The 20,209-nt window shown below is 38.5% G+C and overlaps 1 protein-coding gene across 2 annotated transcripts in view; it reads right to left on the reverse strand.

The window, feature by feature from the left end:
* Positions 1-20,209, reverse strand: part of LOC106081283 (myotubularin-related protein DDB_G0290005) — a 96,162-nt gene that overhangs the window by 22,573 nt on the left and 53,380 nt on the right. For both annotated transcript variants that reach the window (XM_059365239.1, XM_059365238.1), the window contains exon 3: positions 5,703-5,865. In XM_059365239.1, the coding sequence (XP_059221222.1) occupies positions 5,703-5,865 (163 nt within the window). The remainder of the gene's footprint in view (positions 1-5,702; positions 5,866-20,209) is intronic.

Raw genomic sequence — 20,209 nt, forward strand, 5'->3', positions numbered from 1 at the left:
TGGGCTCATTGATTTGTGAGAGGTAATTTTGCAATACCTTATATTTAATTTTGTTTTTAATGGCTTCACTTTCTAGAACATATTTAAGCTCCGAATTTGGGTGGAAAGAGCTAAACCGATCCTTGAGGTTTTCTTTACGGAATTACTTACTTTGATATTTAACGAACTATTTGCTTTAAAGCCTTTCCTTAAGATAGAGTATGGTAGGTAACTTGACTTAACTTTTTTTTTTGCTCAAATATTTGTCAATGTCATTGGCTTGATGAGTAACTCTAATACCCAAGTGTTTTACATTTCGTTTGTCAAACGGTCGGTGACCACATTTCTTTGCCGGTCAAAACTGACATGATAATTGAGCAGGGAATTACAACTTGAGTGTATTCTCTGTCATTCCATTGATTGCTTACGAGTACGAGTTGTGTACCTCGGACAAACATGAGCTGCTCCATTTGTTGCTTCTTGGGCATACTCAAGTAGCTGTGTCCGTGTAATGACAAGCATTCATCCATTCATTCCTTACACATTCCTATGGCCATTCATACATTGTAAAACAATGAATGGATATATGGATAAATGGAAAGAGACTGGGAATAGCAGTGGCGGCGGCAGCAGCAGCAGGGAAAATCAATAATGCAGCCAAGACAAACCAAAACTTAAAAATTACTTGGCAATTATATTGGGTTACACAGTTGTTGGATACCCAACTGCAACTCCGACCACAGTCACAGTCACAGCGACAGCAAATACTTTTGTTTGTTCGATCCTGGGTTCAGTGTCAATAGCACTCCACTATCTCCAGGGGCAGCAGCAGCAGCAAGAGCTTCCTACCTAGAGCTGGCTACTCGTTGACAATTATCAAACTGAAGATCAGCACTCTGACAAGCCCGCAAAACGATCGATGCCGCATGTAAATGCGATTCACCATGTCGAGGTACGATACAACCGATACCGGTATCGGTTATGTCGATATGCCATCAAACTGCTGCTGCTGTTGATGATGATGGTGATTTGGAATGAAGTAATTTCTGCAGAAGTGATACCTACATACTTGGCACATCATACATACTGACGACAATGACTGCAAATGCCCGAGTGTATACAAGGGTGGCCCTCTTGTACAAATAAACTAGGCTTCATTGCACTAGCATTATAACATTATGTCCTTGATTATTGGGGAACCACCCTAATATCTTCTTAAATAGGTCTTCTTAAGCATGGTGTAAAGAAGTGGGGCGAGAAGGAAAAACAATGTTAAGCCAAGCTAATGATTATGTTCTCGTGCTTGTATTGGCTTCATTGCTATGTGGTTAGGAGCCATATGCGAAAGCTTCTTAGCTTGTTCTTTGCGTTGTTACTTCTTCTTTACTAGTATTCAGCTTGACTCTTTTTTTTGCCATCAATTGGAAAAGACGTTATTCAAACAGATGTTCCTTCTGGTCTAAGTATTGTGATCGCACGATTGATATGAGTGAGAGAGAGAGAGAGAGCGGGGGAAACTTGTATTCGATTTTTTTCCAATATCGTGTTAGAGGATGATAAGATATTAACGGTCTTTCATGCAGCTATTTTTTTTTATTAGTTTTCCCATTGCTGCTCTATAGTTTGGTGTTGGATGGGAAAATCGATAGCAAATATTCCAGTCATGTCCGATAGAAATCATTTATACTTCGATTTTAGAATTAAACAATTTCGCACCTACTCTTTGGATATGAATGTTAAGAGTATGCGTGTTTGTACTACCTTAAATTGCTAATGCGGGATAAGAAGATCTGCAGCAAATGTACAGCACGTATACCACTTTTTATGCATATGCTCTATAATGATCTTAGTGTATTGTCAATGCAAATGAAATGACGACTAAATTTTACAAAAATGTATAGGACCAATCAAAAATATTCGTTATACGCTTTCGAGAAATACGCCTGAATCCGAAAAATCTTTGTCTTCTTTATGACGAGGACACATTATGAAGCTATAGGTGCTATAAACTCACGCAGCAAGCTTTAACATGCGTTAAAAGTGTTTTATGCGATAAGCCATAAGTCGTCTAATAAAGCCCATGCCTTCTTTACACGATAAAAGAGTAGAGCTGGTCAAACTATCGATAGCACTATTGATAGTTTAATTTTGGTACCAATGTCGACAGCAGAGTTAAATGCTTGCCGTGTTTTATTTACCCACTAACTGAACCGGGCCCGCTCCGCTGCGCCTTTTACTTTAAATGGAACAAAATTTTCCTTTTGAATATTTATTTTCGACAATTAAAGATTTTTTAGTGAAATACCATGCTACGAAAATAGTATATCGCTTGACTGACAGCTTGACAATATAACTGCCTTTATCTGAATCCCATATGATTTTTATTGGTCTACGAATTCAAATTTGGATGTAGGATGTACTCCATTCTTAAAATACTTTATTTCAGCCCGATATACTCATGATGTCTGATTTAGGGTGTTTTCGCGGGTGAGGTGGTCCCCCAGACACTTGGCGCTGAAAAATGTCAGCATCGTGCTCTTCTCTCAAATACCATTTATTTAAACACCATATTGCCATTGGTTTAAGTGGAGTTTACACGATGAGACGTCCCCCAAACACATGGCCCCAAAATTGGTTACCAAATTCGTTTTCTAATCTCAAATACCTTTCATTTGAGCCACATATTGGCATTGTCGAAAAATTTTTACCCTTTGGGGGGTGTTTTGGGGAAGGGGAAATGCCCTAAATACATGGTCCTAAATTTGGATAACAAATTCGTATTCTACTCCCAAATACCTTCATTTGAGCCCCATATTGCATTGTCAGAAAAAAATTGCTGCTTGTGGGGTATTTTGGGAATTCTTGCTCTTCACCCCAATTCCTTTCATTTAAGCCCCACATTGACATGGTCGGTAAATATGCCCGATTTAGGGATGTTTTGGGGAGTGGGGTGGTCCCCCAAACACCAAGCCCTGAAAATATATCAGCAACGTGCTCTAATCTCATATATTATAACCCCATATTGCCATTGACCTCATAGTTGGATATCAAATTCGTTTTCTAATCTCAAATACCATTCACTTAGACCCCTTATTGAAAAAGCCAGCAAATATGTTCGGTTTGGGGTATGGGCCTAAAAGCTATGAATATCGAGCTCCACTGTCTTGAAGACCCAAATTGTCTTGGTGAGCAAATTCGTCTTACTTGGGGGTTGTTATGGTGCTGGGACGTCCCCTAGACAGTTGGTCCCGAATATTGATGTTAGATTTATAGTCTACTCCCAAATACCCTTCATTTGAGCTCCATTTTTATATAGTCGGCAAACATGATCGGTTTGGAGGTGTTTTGGGGGATGGGGCGGCCACTCAGTGACTTGGCTTTGAAAATATATATCAGATTTGTGTTCTACTCTAAAATATCTCTTATTTGAGCCTCATATTGCAATGGTCAGCAAATTCTTCCTATTTGGATGGTGTTATGGAGGTGGAGTGGCCCCATAGACACTTTTCCCGAACATTGATATCAGATTCGTGCTTTACTTCCAAAGACCTTGCATTTGAGTCCCATACTGCTATGATCGTTAATTTGCCTTCTTTGGGGTATGTTTCAGGGCGGCCTCTCAAACACTTGGTCCCACATCTGGATATCAGATTCGTTTTCTACACTCAAATACCTTTTATTTAAGCCGCATATTGCCATGGTAAGTAAACAAAACCTGTTTGGGGGGTGTTTTGGAAAAGGATATCAGATTCGTTTTTATTTTAGATTTTACTCGCAAATACGTTTCGTTTGAGTCCCATATTGCCATGGTCGGTAAATATGTCCGATTTAGGGGTGTTTTGGGGGTTGGGTGGTCCCCCAAACACTTGGTCCGACAATTGGATATCAGATACGTTTTCTAATCTTAAATACCTTTCATTTGAGTCCCATATTGTCGTGATTGTTGTGTATATATATTTGGTAGGTTTTGGGGTGGGGCGCCCCCCTCTTGGTTCCCAATCCAAAATTTTAATACCAAATTTTTATTTGTAGTTTGCTGTAAGAGTAAGTAACACAAAATTTCACTTAAATCGCTTCACCCATCTCCGATATCTGGCATTTCTGAAAGTAAGGGTAAGGGAGATGGCCCGCTCCCCCTTCAGATATCAAAAAATGTAGTACCCTATTTTCACCAAGGGATCATTATGCACCATCAGGGAAAATTTTAAGAAAATCGGTTCAGCCGTTTCTGAATCTATAAGGAACACACAATCAAACAAACCTACAAACAAACACAAATTGATTTTTATATACAAGAAGATATTTCTGTGTATTTGTCCAGACAATAGGTCGACAAATAAGACTATGAAATGGATTGCCATGGAATCATGATTGAAGATTACCAGAATAATACTATCGTACATTAAAGATTTCTTCATTGTATATTGCCCAATGATTCTTTGGATACATTTCCATCATCTAAGCCAACTGATTCATGCTCATTTGTCACAGATATGCATTTAATAAAAATTTCTGTAATAAATTTTGATTAATAAATTCTTATAAGCAAAGCAAAATGTAGCTCATGTTACAGTTTGTCTGGCTATTATTGAAAAAGGCCAAAGTCTAAGTTTAGCCCATATTCCATTGAGCAATCCCAACATATATAAGGCCCACAGTCACTGAAAGCTATGTTGGGCGATTAATTAACCCTTCCACTGTGTTAATTGTCTTAAATCCCATGGCCAGACAACACCCAATATTGAGGGAATCAGTCTCAGTCTCAATCGCAGTCTCAGTACTAATTGTTCTGTAATAACAATACCACCATCAATTTCATTTGAATACCGTCCAATTAAGGCGACATTCTTTCAATGGTCACCACTTACAGATGTTGTGGTGGACAAAAGCGATTCAATTTAGTTTATTTTCCTTATAAGAAAATAACAATTATTAATAAATTTTTAATAAGGCCCATGGAGGAAAATAAAGTCAAAGAAAATAATTATAGGCACAAGTATGTCCAATACTTGAATGCTGGAAAGAGTGCTTGTATTTTATTTATTATGTGAAAGAACACTAGGCTACAACTATTTTGTAACCACTATGAAGAACACCAAGAAAAAAAATTCTAGAAAAACAAGTGGTATTTAAGAAGAGGAGGTATACATTGATACAAACCCATGCATCTTAGTTTTGAAAAATCTTCATGAAAAAAATTGGGATATTGTATAGTCAGATAACCGAAGTATTTTTGTTTTTTATTCAATTTTGTTTTTATTTAGTTTAAGCTCGAGGTCTTAGATTCTTTCAATTCAAATTGCAAAATGCAAACTTGGCCGTGAACATTCCATTAAGGAACTGGGGCAAACTTATCACAATTCAATGAGTGCTGTCCGATTCAGTTTTAAGCTCAATGATAAGCGACCTCCGAGTCCCTTATCGATGATAAGGGATAGCCGAGTCCGAATAGCGTGCCGCAGAGCGACAACTCTATTTTTTTACATGGCAAAGTACCTCACAAATGTCACCAGCATTAGGGAGGATAACCACCGCTGAAAATTTTTCTGATGTTACAACCAGGGTTCGAACCCAGGCGTTCAGCGTCATAGGTGGACATGCTAACCTCTGCGCTACGGTGGCCTACAATTCAGTTTGTATCGACTTTTTTCTTTTAAAATTTCCTTTCTTAGTCTTTTATGTTGTCTAGTGTAATTATTGATTAATTTCTTTCCAATACTTACTGGCCTTTTTCTGTTCCTGTATGTAGCGTTCACGGGCTTGTTGTACAGCCTTTTCGTTGCCAACTTCTAGAAATTTTTGCTCTGTCAGAACACCGGGCGGGGCATCACGTTGCATTTGATCGTCGACCGCATTGCGATAAGGCTCATCGTCGGCATAATCATCCTGCAAAGAAGAAGGAATGAAAGACGCACAAAATAAAAATCAATTACAAATATTGTGTTTGTAGTTATGGTAGTTGGTGATTTGGTAGCTGTTGAACTTCTTTCCGAGGTCAGCAGACAGAATATTCGATGGTCCAAAGGAAGCACATGGCATATCCTCTGGAGAAGCCAATGAGAATTTCAATGACACAATTTGCTGCAAAACGGTAGCAGCTGAATGCTATGGGCATGATGCCTCTGAGGCTATTGCATGGACATGCAGCAGCTAGTTGAGTTAAATCTTTTGGACTGACCACCAGCACCATGACTACCTACACCACTATGAATAATGATGGTGATGACGATTTCGCATAGATATAAAAAAAAAAAATAGTTGGTGGCGTTGCTTCTGCTCCAAGGGGCTTTCATTGCTGCTGCCATCTGAGATAAGCAGGAAACAGCGATGCGATAAAATTCCAACCACCACCCAATTCGACCCATTTCTTGAGAGTTTCTCCATTCACTAACAGATAATTTATCGTTTCCCGAGTAGTGGACATTGTGAAGTGGGATCACTTCAAAGAAACGATTGCTACACTTCCATTCAATAGCAGTGGCAGCAAAGGAATATCGATTCAAACGCTGAATGCGGGTTGCAATACTACATCCATCCATGGGGAATTACAAGTGGGAATCTAAGAATCACCTCTTGTGTTGTTGGTTTTCATTCACAAATTGTTGTTACCATAGGTTGGACAAATGTTTTCCTTTTTAAAGTGACCGAGTCAAGCATAGCAACTTATCTTGGGCTATGAAAAATGGTGCACTGGAACTGGCAGTAGCAGAATGCTTGCAGTTTCAAGGTAGAGTTGACATTTATTGGCAGTGTGTCACATGATTGCAGTACATACTCTTCAAATCATCGATTTACTTAAAAACAATGATAAGGAAGTTTTGTTTAAATCTGCTGACAAGACAGATAACAATTCCATAAAATTTAATTGGAAGAAAATGCAATTAAAAAGAAATTTAATACGTAGGGGAGTGAGTATTAGAAGGAAACTGAAAAATTCTTATATTATTATTATGACATGTCTATATATGTTAATATATAAGATCGTTATTTGCGTTAATCCTCTTTAGTCAAACTTTAAAGGTTTCTGCGGACAGCTTATTTAGTTTGGCCTTCCGAATATTAAAAGAACTACATCATCGGCGTACTCCAAATCCCCTAGTTTGTTGAACATTCTCCAGAGTAATCTAGATGGTGCGACGTTCAGCCTTTCGAACACAATATCAAGGACCGCAATTAATTGTAATGAGGTGCATCCTTGACGCACACCACTCGTAGTAGCAAAGCGTTCGCTGACACTATCTTCATGCGGCACTCTCGATGTAGCGCCGTCGTAGCTTTTCTTGATTATCGACACAATTTTTTGTAGATCTCCTTTCGCTAAAAGTACATCCCATAAATATTTTTTATTTAAGGCGTCAAATGCCTTTTCATAATCAATCTACGCCTACCAAATAGAGACTGGTAGTATATTCGATTGGTTGCTCTATAATAATTCTGGTTGTGCCTATATGATCTATACATGATCTGCCCGCTCTGAAACCGGCCTGGTTCCTACGTAGCGTAGCGATATATTCCTCCAATTACCACATTTTGCTATCCTTTCCTTTATTGGAAGTTTCACAATAATTGACTACTTTCAGTCTTGTGGAATAGCTTCCTCATCCCGAATTTGATTAAACTAAGGGTATAACTTGTCTGCCATGATATCAAGGCAAACCTTTATACACTCTGCCGGTATACCGTCGTTCCCGGCCGCTTTGCAATTATTCAAAGTATCAATTGCGGATTTGATTTCTTCGAGGGGTGGATTTTCAGTTGTAATGTTCCGATTCGTTGGATGCATCGTTGATATTTGAAACTGCTCCTGTGGATCATGAATAATCTAGTACGGTCGAAATCGGTCTATAACCAGATATAACCCCATATAAGCCCAACTCCCGAATTGACTTCTTGAGTCCTTACAAGCCGACATTTTTTTCCGATTTGATGGAAATTTTTCACCCGGTGTTCTGTTACGACCTTTAAAAACTGTGCCAAGTACGGCCCAAATCGGTCTATAAACTGATATATCTCCCGATTTGACTTCTTGAGCCCTTACAAGCCGCAATTTTTGTCCGAGTTAGTTGAAATTTTGCACATAGGGTTCTGTGATAACATCCAATAACTGTGCCAAGTACGATCCGAATCGGTCTATAATCTGATATAGCGCCCATATAAACCGATCTCCCGATTTGACTTCTTGAGTCCTTACAAGCCGAATTTTAGGTCCGATTTGGCTGAAATTTTGCACGTAGTGTTCTGTTATAACTTTCAACAGCTGTGCCAAGTACGGTTCAAATCGGTCTATAACCTGATATAGCTACCATATAAACCGATCTCTCTATTATTCTTGTTGTTGTTATAGCAGCGTGTTATACACTGAGGCGGCAGCCCTTGCCGATGAAGAACTCCATTGGGTCAATCCGGTACATGCAACCGGCTGCCATGGGATTGATTATCCTTGTTCTGGTCCTAGAAGCTTTAATGTTTGCAGGTTTGAAAAAAGTTTGGTATGTAGAATAAAATTGTGCCCTTCAACTTAATTTATATTGTAAAAATTTTTAGCAGAATCCATAGTGGAGATTTCCCAAGATGTGGTCCGGCCGAACTTGGCGCGCTTTAACTTGTTATTGCTGAGTTGTCGTATGATTTTGTAGAGGTCTCTGGCATTTCCTTTGTTTGCAGCTCCTTGAGATTCATTTCTAAGTTTCTCGAAGTAGCATTTCTTGTCGCTCTTTATTAGCTTTCTTATTTCTTTGCTTATGCGTTTGTATTCGTTTCTGAGTTCTACTGTTCGCGATGTATTTTGTTCGTTGAACATTTTCGTTCTTCTATGATGTCCCAGGTTATGGACCTATTCGGGCCATACTTGGTTTAGAAGTTGGAGACCATAGTAGATGCAATTGTGCAACCAAATCGGATAAGAATTGAGCTCGTCATGGACACCGCAGCGGTGGTTAACCCCTTACTAATGCTGGCTACATTTGCGGCACGCCGTTCGGTTTCGGCATTAAAAAGGAGGCCCTTTAGCATTGAGTTTAACTTTAATTGGACTGCACTCATTGATATGGGAGAAGTATAACCTGTAACTTAGTGGAATATTCATGGAAAATTTAGGATTTGGGAGAAATCTATATCAGGTTAAAGACCGTATCTGACCATATCGGTCAGATCGGTTTATATGGGATATTTTGAATCCGTTCGGGCCATACTTGGCACGTAAGTTAGGGGTCATAGAAAAAGTGACTGTGCAAGATGTCAGCCAAATCGGATAAGAATTGCGCTCTCTGGAGGCTCAAGAAGTAAAATCGGGAGATCGGTTTATATGGAAGCTATATCTAAATATGGACCGATATAGCCCATTTAGCGTGCTCTCCACAGACAGACGGACGCACATCGACTTAAAATGTCATGGCGATCAAGAATATATGTATATATGTCGTAGACATGTGTTAGAAACGTACGGAAATGGCGATTTAAGCATACCCCCATCGTTTGATAAAGGCCAAAATATCGTCGAAACTTAGGATATTGACTTTGGGAAATGACTAAAGAGACTGAAAAACCTTACAAATAGGATCGTTCTTAAATTGGTCAGTAAAATGAGAGCCAGCAAGCGCTATTTGAAGGGAAAATTTGTGCTCGAAAGTAAATAACAAATTAAACTTAAAGGCATATGGATAGTGGTTTCACCGAAAAAATGGTTGTCCTTTCTTTGAGCCAAAGCAATGCCCAATTTTACGACCATGAAAGGAAACATTTCCTTCGGTGAAAGATTTTCTAGTTGATATTAAAGAGAGAGAGAGAGACTTTTAAATATAAAATTAATAGACCCTTAACTTTGTATCTTAATTTTAAAGACAAACAAGTAAAAAGCGTTAAGTTCGGCCGGGCCGAACTTTGGATACCCACCACCTCTGGTATATATATAAATCATCTTTCGCCATAATCCGGTGAAAAATGTATAATTTATGCCCCCAATAGCAGCTATACCGAAAGATGGTTCGATTTGGACCAAATTCGACACAGATATTTTAAGATATTTTTAAGTGTTCAAATTTTTGAAGTAAAGATGTTCAGTTTTGGAATAAGGATTTTCAAATATACGAAATAAATAGTCATCTCTGATGTGAAATGAGAATTACACAGTTTTCTAAATTCTTAAAGAAAGTTTGCTTCCGTTAGAAAGTAGCGAATTACAATTTAAGGCAATGTGCTTTTTTTGAATACTTGCTACTTTACCAAAATCCATTAATCAAATTAAAAATCTTTAGATTTTAGTACGCTCTTTTTGTGAGTTCAGCTAGGCAGAATCGAAAAAGCAACAAACGTAATCACGTGACTAGAAAACTTTTCATACTAAAGTGAAGGTTATCGCAAGCATTATTTTACAACCTTAAAAACTATAGACCCTTTTGAAACATTAGGACTGCTCTTGCCCTATGCCACCATTTTGCAATTCTGTCCGCCATAATCATTTTAAACCTTTTCACTCATATATCATCGTTAGCTAATTGCTTCTCTTTCATTTTTCCTCAAATGTGAGAAAAACGGAACAATTACCTCGGAACGCGCGGAACTGCAAAAGGAACTGGCCTAGAATTTTGTACATTTATGCTCATTCTAACCATTCTGCCTGTGACACAGAGGGTGTGCACCTTTTATACTACGGCCAAAGAAAGGAATTGTTACAATACGTCGCAATTACTCACAACAGGTAAGCCTTTAAATATATGATTTCATAAAATGTTGCTGGTATTTCAATAGAAAACAAGTAAAAGCCAATTCGAAAAAGAATTGCGCCCATTGGGGGCTCAAGAAGTAAAATAGAGATATCGGTTTATACGGGAGGTGTATCAGGCTATAGACCGAAAGAGACCATCATAAACACGTATGTTAATGGTCATGAGAGGATCCGTCGTACAAAATTTCAAATAAACCGAATAATAATTGCGACCTCCAGAGGCTGAAGAAGTCAAGATCCCAAGTCGGTATATGTGGCAGCTATATCAGGTTATAAACTAATTTCAACCATATTTGACGAAATTGTTGCAAATCGTATCAAAATACCTCATGCAAAATTTCAGGCAAATCGGATAAGAATTGCGCCCTCTAGTGGCTCAAGAAGTCCAGTTTCAAGATCGGTTTATATGATAGCTGTATCGAAACATAGACCGATATGGCCCATTTACAATCCCAACCGACCTACACTAATAAAAGGTATTTGTGCAAAATTTCAAGCGGCCAGCTTTACTCCTTCAAATGTTAGCGTGCTTCCGACAGACAGATGGACGAACGGACATGGCAAGATCGACATAAAATGTCATGACGATCAAGAATATATACACTTCATGGGGTCTCAGACGAATATTTCCAGTAGTTACAAACAGAATGACGAAATTTCTATAACCCCATCCTATGGTGATGGGTATAACAAAACTACGGCTTTTTATATGGGTAAAATACAAATAAGATTTCATTTAAGATACCAAATTTTTTTTAAGCATTTTTGGAGATTGACCTTTGGCATTATACTACTAAAAAGTACTCCCACCAGGAAAGCTGTAGTGGAAAACAAGTAAAAGCGCAATAAGTTCGGTCGGACCGAATTTTATATACCCTCCAAACAAATGTGGACATATTTGGGTAGTGCTATACCAGGTTTTGGATGATTTGGAAAATGCTGAGCAAAAAGAAGAAATCAAATCGGGTTTATATGGCTACAACATCAGGTCAAAAAGCAATTTGAACCACACTGGGTGTGAATATTGGAAGTCATAATAAAACACAATGTACAAAATATCATCTAAGTCGGAATATAATTGCGCCCTCTTGGGGCTATATCTTAACATAGACCTTTTGAAATCCCAACTAACAAAAAGTAATAGTGCAAAATTTCAAGAGCATAGCAATCTTATTGCCTTTGAAAGTAAGAGTGCTTTTTACAGTCAGACAGACGGATATAGCTAGATCGATTTAAATTGTAACGACGATCAGGAAAATATACTATATTAGATGTGAGAACAATATTTAGAGGTGTTACGAAAGGGAAGAAGTAGTTATTACACCCCCAATCTATGGTGCAGGGTACAAAAAAAAAAATAAAAAAGGAATTGTTATGTTTCTGGTAGTGCAAGGCTGAATGTAATTTTTATTTAGGATAAGAAATTGTTTCTTCACCTTGAGCATTGCAGTGTGAAATAATTTGGAAACGCCACCTATTTGTTATGTTTAGTTTCAGTTTAAGGCGTCAGGTTTTCAAGAAAAATTAAAACGCATATAATTTAATATTATGACCCAGAATTTATTTTTATTATACCCTCCACCATAGGATGGGGGTATACTAATTTCCTCATTCTATTTGTAACTATTCGAAATATTAGTCTGAGACCCCATAAAGTATACATATTCTTGATTATCATGACATTTGAAGTCGATCTAGCCATGTCCGTCCGTCCGTCTGTTTGTCGAAAGCACTCTAACTTTCGAAGAAGTAAAGCTAGGTGTTGAAATTTTGCACAAATGCTTTTTATAGGTCGGTTGGGATTGTAAATGGGCCATATCGGTCCATGTTTTGATATAGCTGACATATGAACCGATCTTGGGTCTTGACTTCGTGAGCCTCTAGAGGGCGCAATTCTCGTCCGACGTAATTTTACACGTGGTGTTTCACCATGACTTCCAACAACTGTGCCAAGTATGGTTCAAATCGGTCCATAACCTGATATATTGTAGCCATATAAACCTATCTGGGGTCTTGATTTCTTGAGCCGCTAGAGGGAGTAATACTCATCCAATTTGACTGAAATTTGGCATGAGGTGTTTTGCTATGTCTTGCAACAACTGTGCTTAGTATGGTTAAAATCGGTTCATAACCTAATACAGCTGCCATATAAACCGATCTGGGATTTTGACTTCTTGAGCCTCTAGAGGGCGCAATTTTCATCAGATTTGGCAGAAATTTTGTACAACGATTTCTCCCATGATCTTTAATATACGTGCCCAATAAGATCTGAATTGATCTGTAGCTTTATACAGCTCCCACATAAACCGATCTATCGATTTTGTTTCTTGAGCCCCTACAAGGCGCAATTCTTATCCGAATGAACTAAGAAATTACACAATGACTTCTACAATGTTCAGCATTCAATTTATTTATGGTCCGAATCGGACTATAAGTTGAAAAAGCTCCAATACCATAACAATTCTTACTCATTATTCTTTGTTTGCCTTAAAAGGGATACCGCGCAAAGAACTCGACAAATGCTATCCATGGTGGAGGGTATATAATATTCGGCCCGGTCGAACTTAGCACGCTCTAGTTGTGTTTTAAAAATGGTCCGCTAGATCGACGCGGCTGGCTGCAATTAAATCCAGCCGAATGGTCAATTTTATCTATATCCTCTTGAATCGTGAGAGGCTTATCTGAGCAGTTATGCTACATCACATTATTCCACAAAAAAGTCCAGTGTAGTTAAATTGCTCGAATTTGGATGACGAATAGTTTCCTTAGGTGTCTCAACAATATCATTGCTCCAAATGTAACAATTTTGCTTATTAGCGTACCCATTCCACAAAAGTGAGCTTCAGCGTTGAACAACCTTTTATGTGGAAATTGTGGTCGGTTGTTATCTGGTGGTTTTGTGCCCATTGACCGAACGTGCGATGAATTCGGTGGCAGTTCGTTTTCAATTCCTACGTGATGGGTTTTTTAAACCCGCAAATCACTTCTTTATTTCCGCCCGTACTTTGTGATATCATAGAAGAAACCTTGAAGCCACTGCCCAGCGAAGCAAATCAGACATTTGCTGACAAATCTGAACAAATTCTGAAGTCTTTCGGCAAGCTCTTACCGAGTTCTTTCCGAATTCTGTTCTAAATTCTGAAGGAACTTTTGTTACGACAATTTTGAATAAATTCTGAACAAAGTTTCGGTTCCGACAGTTCCGAAAAAATACTAAACGATGTCTGAACGTCCTGTCGTATGGTTTTTTTTTCTAAATTTTTCACATATTAATTTGTTTCTCTCTCAGACCAACGAATGACCTTTCTTGGTGTGCTTTCATCTTCGACTACTCCTATATATATTAAAATGTTCTCTAGCAAGCATATCATCCCTGCTACTGCATGTGCTTGCTGCGTAGCTTGAAATGGTTCTGTAGCCACTGCACACTCGGAGCCAGTTTCGTCGAGCTATGGATATCATGTAGGATCTTGAAGATGTCATTAGTTCTCAAACAGGGGCTCCATACAGTAGACAAGCATTTTTGACACTTGCGAGTAGTACTCTTCGACATTGTCTCGGGCAGCCTATGTTTGGCATCATTCTGGTCAGTGCGCTGTACACATTCAATGACCTTTTTAACAACTTATTCCACGAGCTGATGGATTTTTAAGCGGTCGACCATCAGAACTCCAAGGTATTTCAGACTTTCGGCTGATTTTATATCAACTCACTTTAATATTCAGGTTCTCCTTTTTTCTCCTCCCACTCATGAGTACAGCCTCTTTTTATGTTCCGCCAGAGTAAAACTGTCTTTAACTACCTCGTTCGAGTACAGCTCTACTTCATCCAAGTGACTTAGGTGGCACTCCTGACTATCAGTTGTTGAGAAAGTGTTCTCATTATGAGATCACGGTGCTCAAGGCCTTCGAGTCGAGGATGGTCAGGTGGCGATGCGTGGCATATTGTTTGGAGTCCCTGGATAAGCTTCGGGGTCCACTATGTGACGCTGACATGGGCTCCTGGACATGAGGGGATTCCAGGAAATGAGAGGGCGGACGAGCGCGCCTGGAGTGTTTCGTCTGCGCCGGGCGGACCTGCCACAGGTCTTGCCAACGTGCCATTTGTCAAGCTACTGAACACAAAAAAGAGGGATGGCCAGGGCGGCGTCGGTGGCGTGATGACACTCTGTGGATGCTTGCCGAAATGCAAAGGCGCTCTGGTCTCTTATAAACCGGAGGAGGACGAGGGAGCTGCTGGCGTTCGATAAGAGGTCGATGAGTACCTTAATAGAGGTCATAATCGGGCACTGTGACATAGGCTGCCTGGCGGCGCGCATGGCAGTGCCGCACAATGACTTCTGTAGGAGCTGCCTCGATGGGAATAAGCGTAAACGTAGACTCTCCTTTCTGTTTCTTCTGCGATCTGAGTGAACTTGCGAACGTACCTCTGGTAGGTCTCCTGAGACTTGCTGGCGGTCGATAAGAGGTCGATGAGTACATTAACTGGGGTCATAACCGGGCACTATGCCATAGGCCGCATGGCGGCGCGCATGGGAGTGCCGCACAATGACTCTCCTTTCTGTTTCTTCTGCGATCTGGGTGAACTTGCGAACGTAACTCTGGTAGGTCTCCTGAGATTTAGTTCCCACGGGGGTGTCATAAGCTCCGGCGTAGGTACATCCGTGCTTGCGTGGGGATAGACGTTCTTCACCACCTTTTGGATTCTCCATTCCTCTTGTTTTTCTTTTATTTGTGTATTACCTGCACTCTGAGGTCTTACATCTTCTTTCTCTTCCCTTTCTTTCTAGGGTACAATAATAGGCCAAACTGGTCTCCTAGTGAACTCACCTTTGGTGGGCAAACCACTCAATCTAACCTTAACTAACAATTGCAATGAAATGTTCTTTAAACAAAGAAATTTCAAAAAAATAATGTCTTTTAAATTTTCTATTACAACATTTCAATAAAAAAGTATATAAAAAGAAAACTTTTATTAATTTTCTCTTAAGACGAAATTACGATGAATTTTTTTAAAAATACAAAATTTTTTTAAAAATAAGATATTATTTTTTTTTTTTAATTTTTGTGAGCCAAAATTTTACAATTTTCTGTAAATTTGTAAAGTAAATTTTTTCTAAAATTTGAAAAACTAACCTTTAATCGACTCTTCTTAAAGTCAAAGTACTTGGGAGCGAATTTTGGTAGACCCATAAGTTAGCATGTGGATTTATATGATGAACTATGGATCAGCATTACACCCATTGTACGGAGTAAATGGGCTTGCTCTCGGAGCTCTGGGCTCTCCATCCCTTAAGTCTAAACATCATATACGGGAGGATATTCCCATTATCTGTTTTTATTTTTATTCATTAATTTATTTCATTCTTTTTGGTTTATATAGGTCTTTAATTTCGTGACTTTCCCTATTAATTTCAAACTTTCCACAAAACAACTCCATCTACAAGTCAATGGATTTCACAACACTCACTTCTCACATGGTAGAATGGCTTTTGTGATGTGTTCAAATCACACATTTCTATTGCCAATTTGACAAATGGCCCAGGCATCCGCCATTTGTCAATGTGAAGCCTATAAACAACGAACTTAACAAAGCCATTCGCATGTAAATTCAATTTGTGTAGCAATTTGTCAAAGCCCCTTGATTGAATTTCAATATTTTTTTTTAAGTTAATGAATAATTCAAAAGTTTGCGTGCGTTATGTCATTGCATCTGTTGCAGTTCTTAAAGCGGCAAACACCACCCACCCGAAATGCAGAGAGATAAAAGCGTTGACAATAACGCAGCGTTTTGTTCCCATGTGGGTGGTATTCCAAGAAATGTTGTCATAGCTTAAAAGTTATTTCATAGGTGATGAAAACATGAAATGGTCCAGCCATTTAAACCAAAAAAACTAACCCGCCCCCTGACGCCAAGAATTGCATGAATCACCTTGGCAGGTTAAAATCACCATTGGTTTTGAATGAGCCTTCCCATGTAATTAAACATTGTTCTGGGATAAACTGCACCTCAAACAACCGGAATGCAGACATTAGCATGCAGACATATTTGTTCATCCATCCGACCACCAACAACACCACCACAAGCTATAACCATCGCCACACACCTTCCAAATCCATACTCACAACCCAAAAGAAGTCGTTAAAGAATTTTAAAAGCGTCTTTCTTGCCAAACAACCGACTTTGCCATGCATTTGCGAGGCACCGGGTTCCCACATCAGCATTCAGCATATTTGCAACATTTTACGAGCACTAAACCTCCTCTAGTGAGTGGGGGGCAGCATACCCCCCACACGGACAGACACTGAGTGGTTTTACAAATTTCTTAACAGCCATTTCTTGGTCCTGTGACAAACGAATGGCACAAACAGCAAATAGGTGTTCGAACTTTTGTCAAGGTGTGGTTGGCAATGATAACATGAAGTTTCTAAGTTGCCAGCACAATCGTCATTCAATGCAGAGAAAATAGAAATTGGCAAAAAAAAGATCATAAAATTGACATAAACTTGGTTCAAGCATTTTGGGCCGATAGTGGTCACACAAATGAAAGTAAACATTAGTAGTTTTTAACCTCAAGTCCAACTTAAGCTCCACATAACACTAAACGTGATTAGAAAAGATAAACCAGACGATAAACAATGTTGAGTTCTTCTTTGAAAATCCAGTTACTTAACCCTCTCGAGGAAAGTGGCAACACTCATTATTCTCTCTCTTCATTTATTCAATCAATCAGATAGGCGCCTAATATTGACATTTAACATCTGACCCTGCCTGTTGGTTTTTAATTGGCCACTCTCTGCTGTTATAAATGTTTGCTATGATATTTTGAGGAGGGGTAAATAGAAAATAATCGATAGAAATTAAAAAAAAAAATAGGCAACTTAAGCTTTAACCTTGTTTCAAAATATTGCTAACTTTCCACATACCAAATAAGCCAGAACTTTTACCCAAATGTTATTTGCATAGGGGAAAACCAAATTAAATTTCAAATCCAAGACATTGCGTTGAAAGAAATTTTGTTTCACAACTCAAACAAATTATGTCTCCCCCCTATGTAACATTCTTGTGGCCATTAAAGCAGGGTACCCCAGTTTTAGTTGTGAAAAACTTCAACAAAACATCTAAATTTACTTAAACATATTAACGGCAAATTTTCTGCACCACCACAATCTTGCCGTAATATTACACAAGGATTAATTGTGCCTAATTGCTTCTTTTAAGTCATTGGCCTTAATATAGCATTTTAAATTTTCGCATATTTATCCTTAACAATTTTTTTATATGGAATAGAATATGAACATATGACGCAAAGCACTTTCTGCTGCTAAAACAAAAACACATCAATTGTTTTTTCTGTTTAACCTTTTCTCATTTTTTTCTGAAGCAGGGCAACTCTATTTACTCTTCTCTCAGCTCACATGTCAGTTGAAAATCGTCTTTTATTTCGGCTTGTTGCAAAATTCTGGTCCTCCTGTGTGCAAGTTCAATGTTAAAATAATGATCGGGAAAAGTGTTTAGTTTAATGATGAGTCAAAATAAATATGAAGTGTAGTAATAATTTTGCTTTATTCCATTAATAAAATGCATTACATTGTGTCAAAACCAAAGAAAAGATGTAGCGATCATAAAGAAGAAAGCTAAAAATGTCAACGGAGCCCCATACCATAATATCTTAAATGAGAGAGTGACAGGCATGCTCTAATTTTGTGTGTACGTATGAGAGCTTTTTTTTTGCAAATGATCCCAACTGGATTAAACATGGAGAGGGGAGAGGGAGGTGGGTATGTTAATACCATACACTAACCAGCATTAGAATACTTGGTGGGCTGTGTTTGTTGTTGCTTGCATTATTTGCAAGTGGCATCGCGATTTGTGTTGTTTATCGATTGTTTTGTTTTGATAATTCGTTTTCGGTCATTGTGTGGGCGTGTGTAATAGCGAGCGTACTCTTGTATATAAATGTGTGTGTGTGTGTTTGCATTTTAACAAAAGTGAAAATGTTTAAAAATAGAAATGGGAAATCCACCTTATGTCCATTATTATTAATTAAAAACAGACGACACAAAAAGAAGGAAGTATCAACCGTATGACACTGTGGCCGTTGATGCCAAGAATACAAAATTACATTTTAATCGATGGCCAGGTAAGAGGGCATTCAATCTTATTTGTTTGTTTATTTTTATTTTTTTAATGTAATTGCCAATTTATACGGAAAGCGCCATTTATATGGCATTTTGCGTAGCGTAGACGCTTTATTTATTATGGGCCATTAAAGCAGAATTGTGCTTTATATACAGAGTTGCCAGATTTTTAAGTTTTGAATTGTAAACTATTAAACAATTTTTCAAAATTTGATAATGAAATTAAAAAATTAAAACGTGCTAAGTTTGGCTGGACCGAATTTTGGGAACCCATCACCATGGATTCGGCAAAAAATTTCTACATACAAAATTTCTACCAAAACAGGCAAAACTACGATTGTTGGAAGTCGTACAGACTAATCTGTCTAAAAATTTGTCTCATCGGTAGATCGATTTTATACAAGAGCTATATAAGGTAATCGAAAGATTTGGATCGTACGTGACATAGTTGTTGAATGTCATAACAAAACACTCCGTGCAAAATTTCAGCCAAATCAGATGACAATTGCGGTTTTAAGGGGCTCAAGGGGTCAAATCGGGAGATCGGTTTATATGGGATATATTTAAGGTTATGGAGCAATTCGGACCATACTATTGGCATTCGGAACAGAACGCCACATGCAAAATTCCAGATCAATCGGACAACAATTGCGGATTCTAGGGGAACAATATGTCAAATAGAGATCGATTCATATTGGAGCTAAATCAGATTATCAACCAATTTTAACAACCGTGGCATGTACGGTCCGTACATGCCACGGTTGTTAAAAATCATAACTTCAGCCAAGTCGGATAACAATTGCAGGTTCCAGGAGCTCAGGAAGCAAATCGGTGTATGTGGGAGCCATAAGCGTAGAAAGGTCTCTGTGTGCTGGGCTAATCAGCACGTGTCAGGAAAATATGACACTATAATAAAAGATCTTTCAGAGTAGAGCGCGAATCTGATAATTATATTAATTGTAGTCCGATGTAGGTCCTTGAAAGTAGAGTATTTAGATATTCCCTGTTCCCCCAATCGGGTCGTAGAAAACTAATCGGGCGATCAGTTTATAGGGGAGCTTAATTAGACTATAGTCCGATTTGAGCCGTATTGAGACCGTTTGTTGAAGGTCGTAACAGAACACTACGTGCCAATCGGATTGTTATTGCGGCTCTCAGGTTATACATCGATTCGGACCATGGATATTGGAAGTCATACCAAAACACTTCGCGCAATATTTCAGTCAAATTATGCTATATTCTAAGCTATATCAGGTTATAGACCGATTCGAACAATACTTGGGATAGTATTGGAGTCTTTGAGAAATCATCGTACGAAATTAAAGTTGAATCGAATAAGTATTGCATCTACTATAGGCTCAGAAGA

This window comes from Stomoxys calcitrans, chromosome 3, assembly GCF_963082655.1.
Source record: "Stomoxys calcitrans chromosome 3, idStoCalc2.1, whole genome shotgun sequence".
Lineage (NCBI taxonomy): Eukaryota > Metazoa > Arthropoda > Insecta > Diptera > Muscidae > Stomoxys > Stomoxys calcitrans.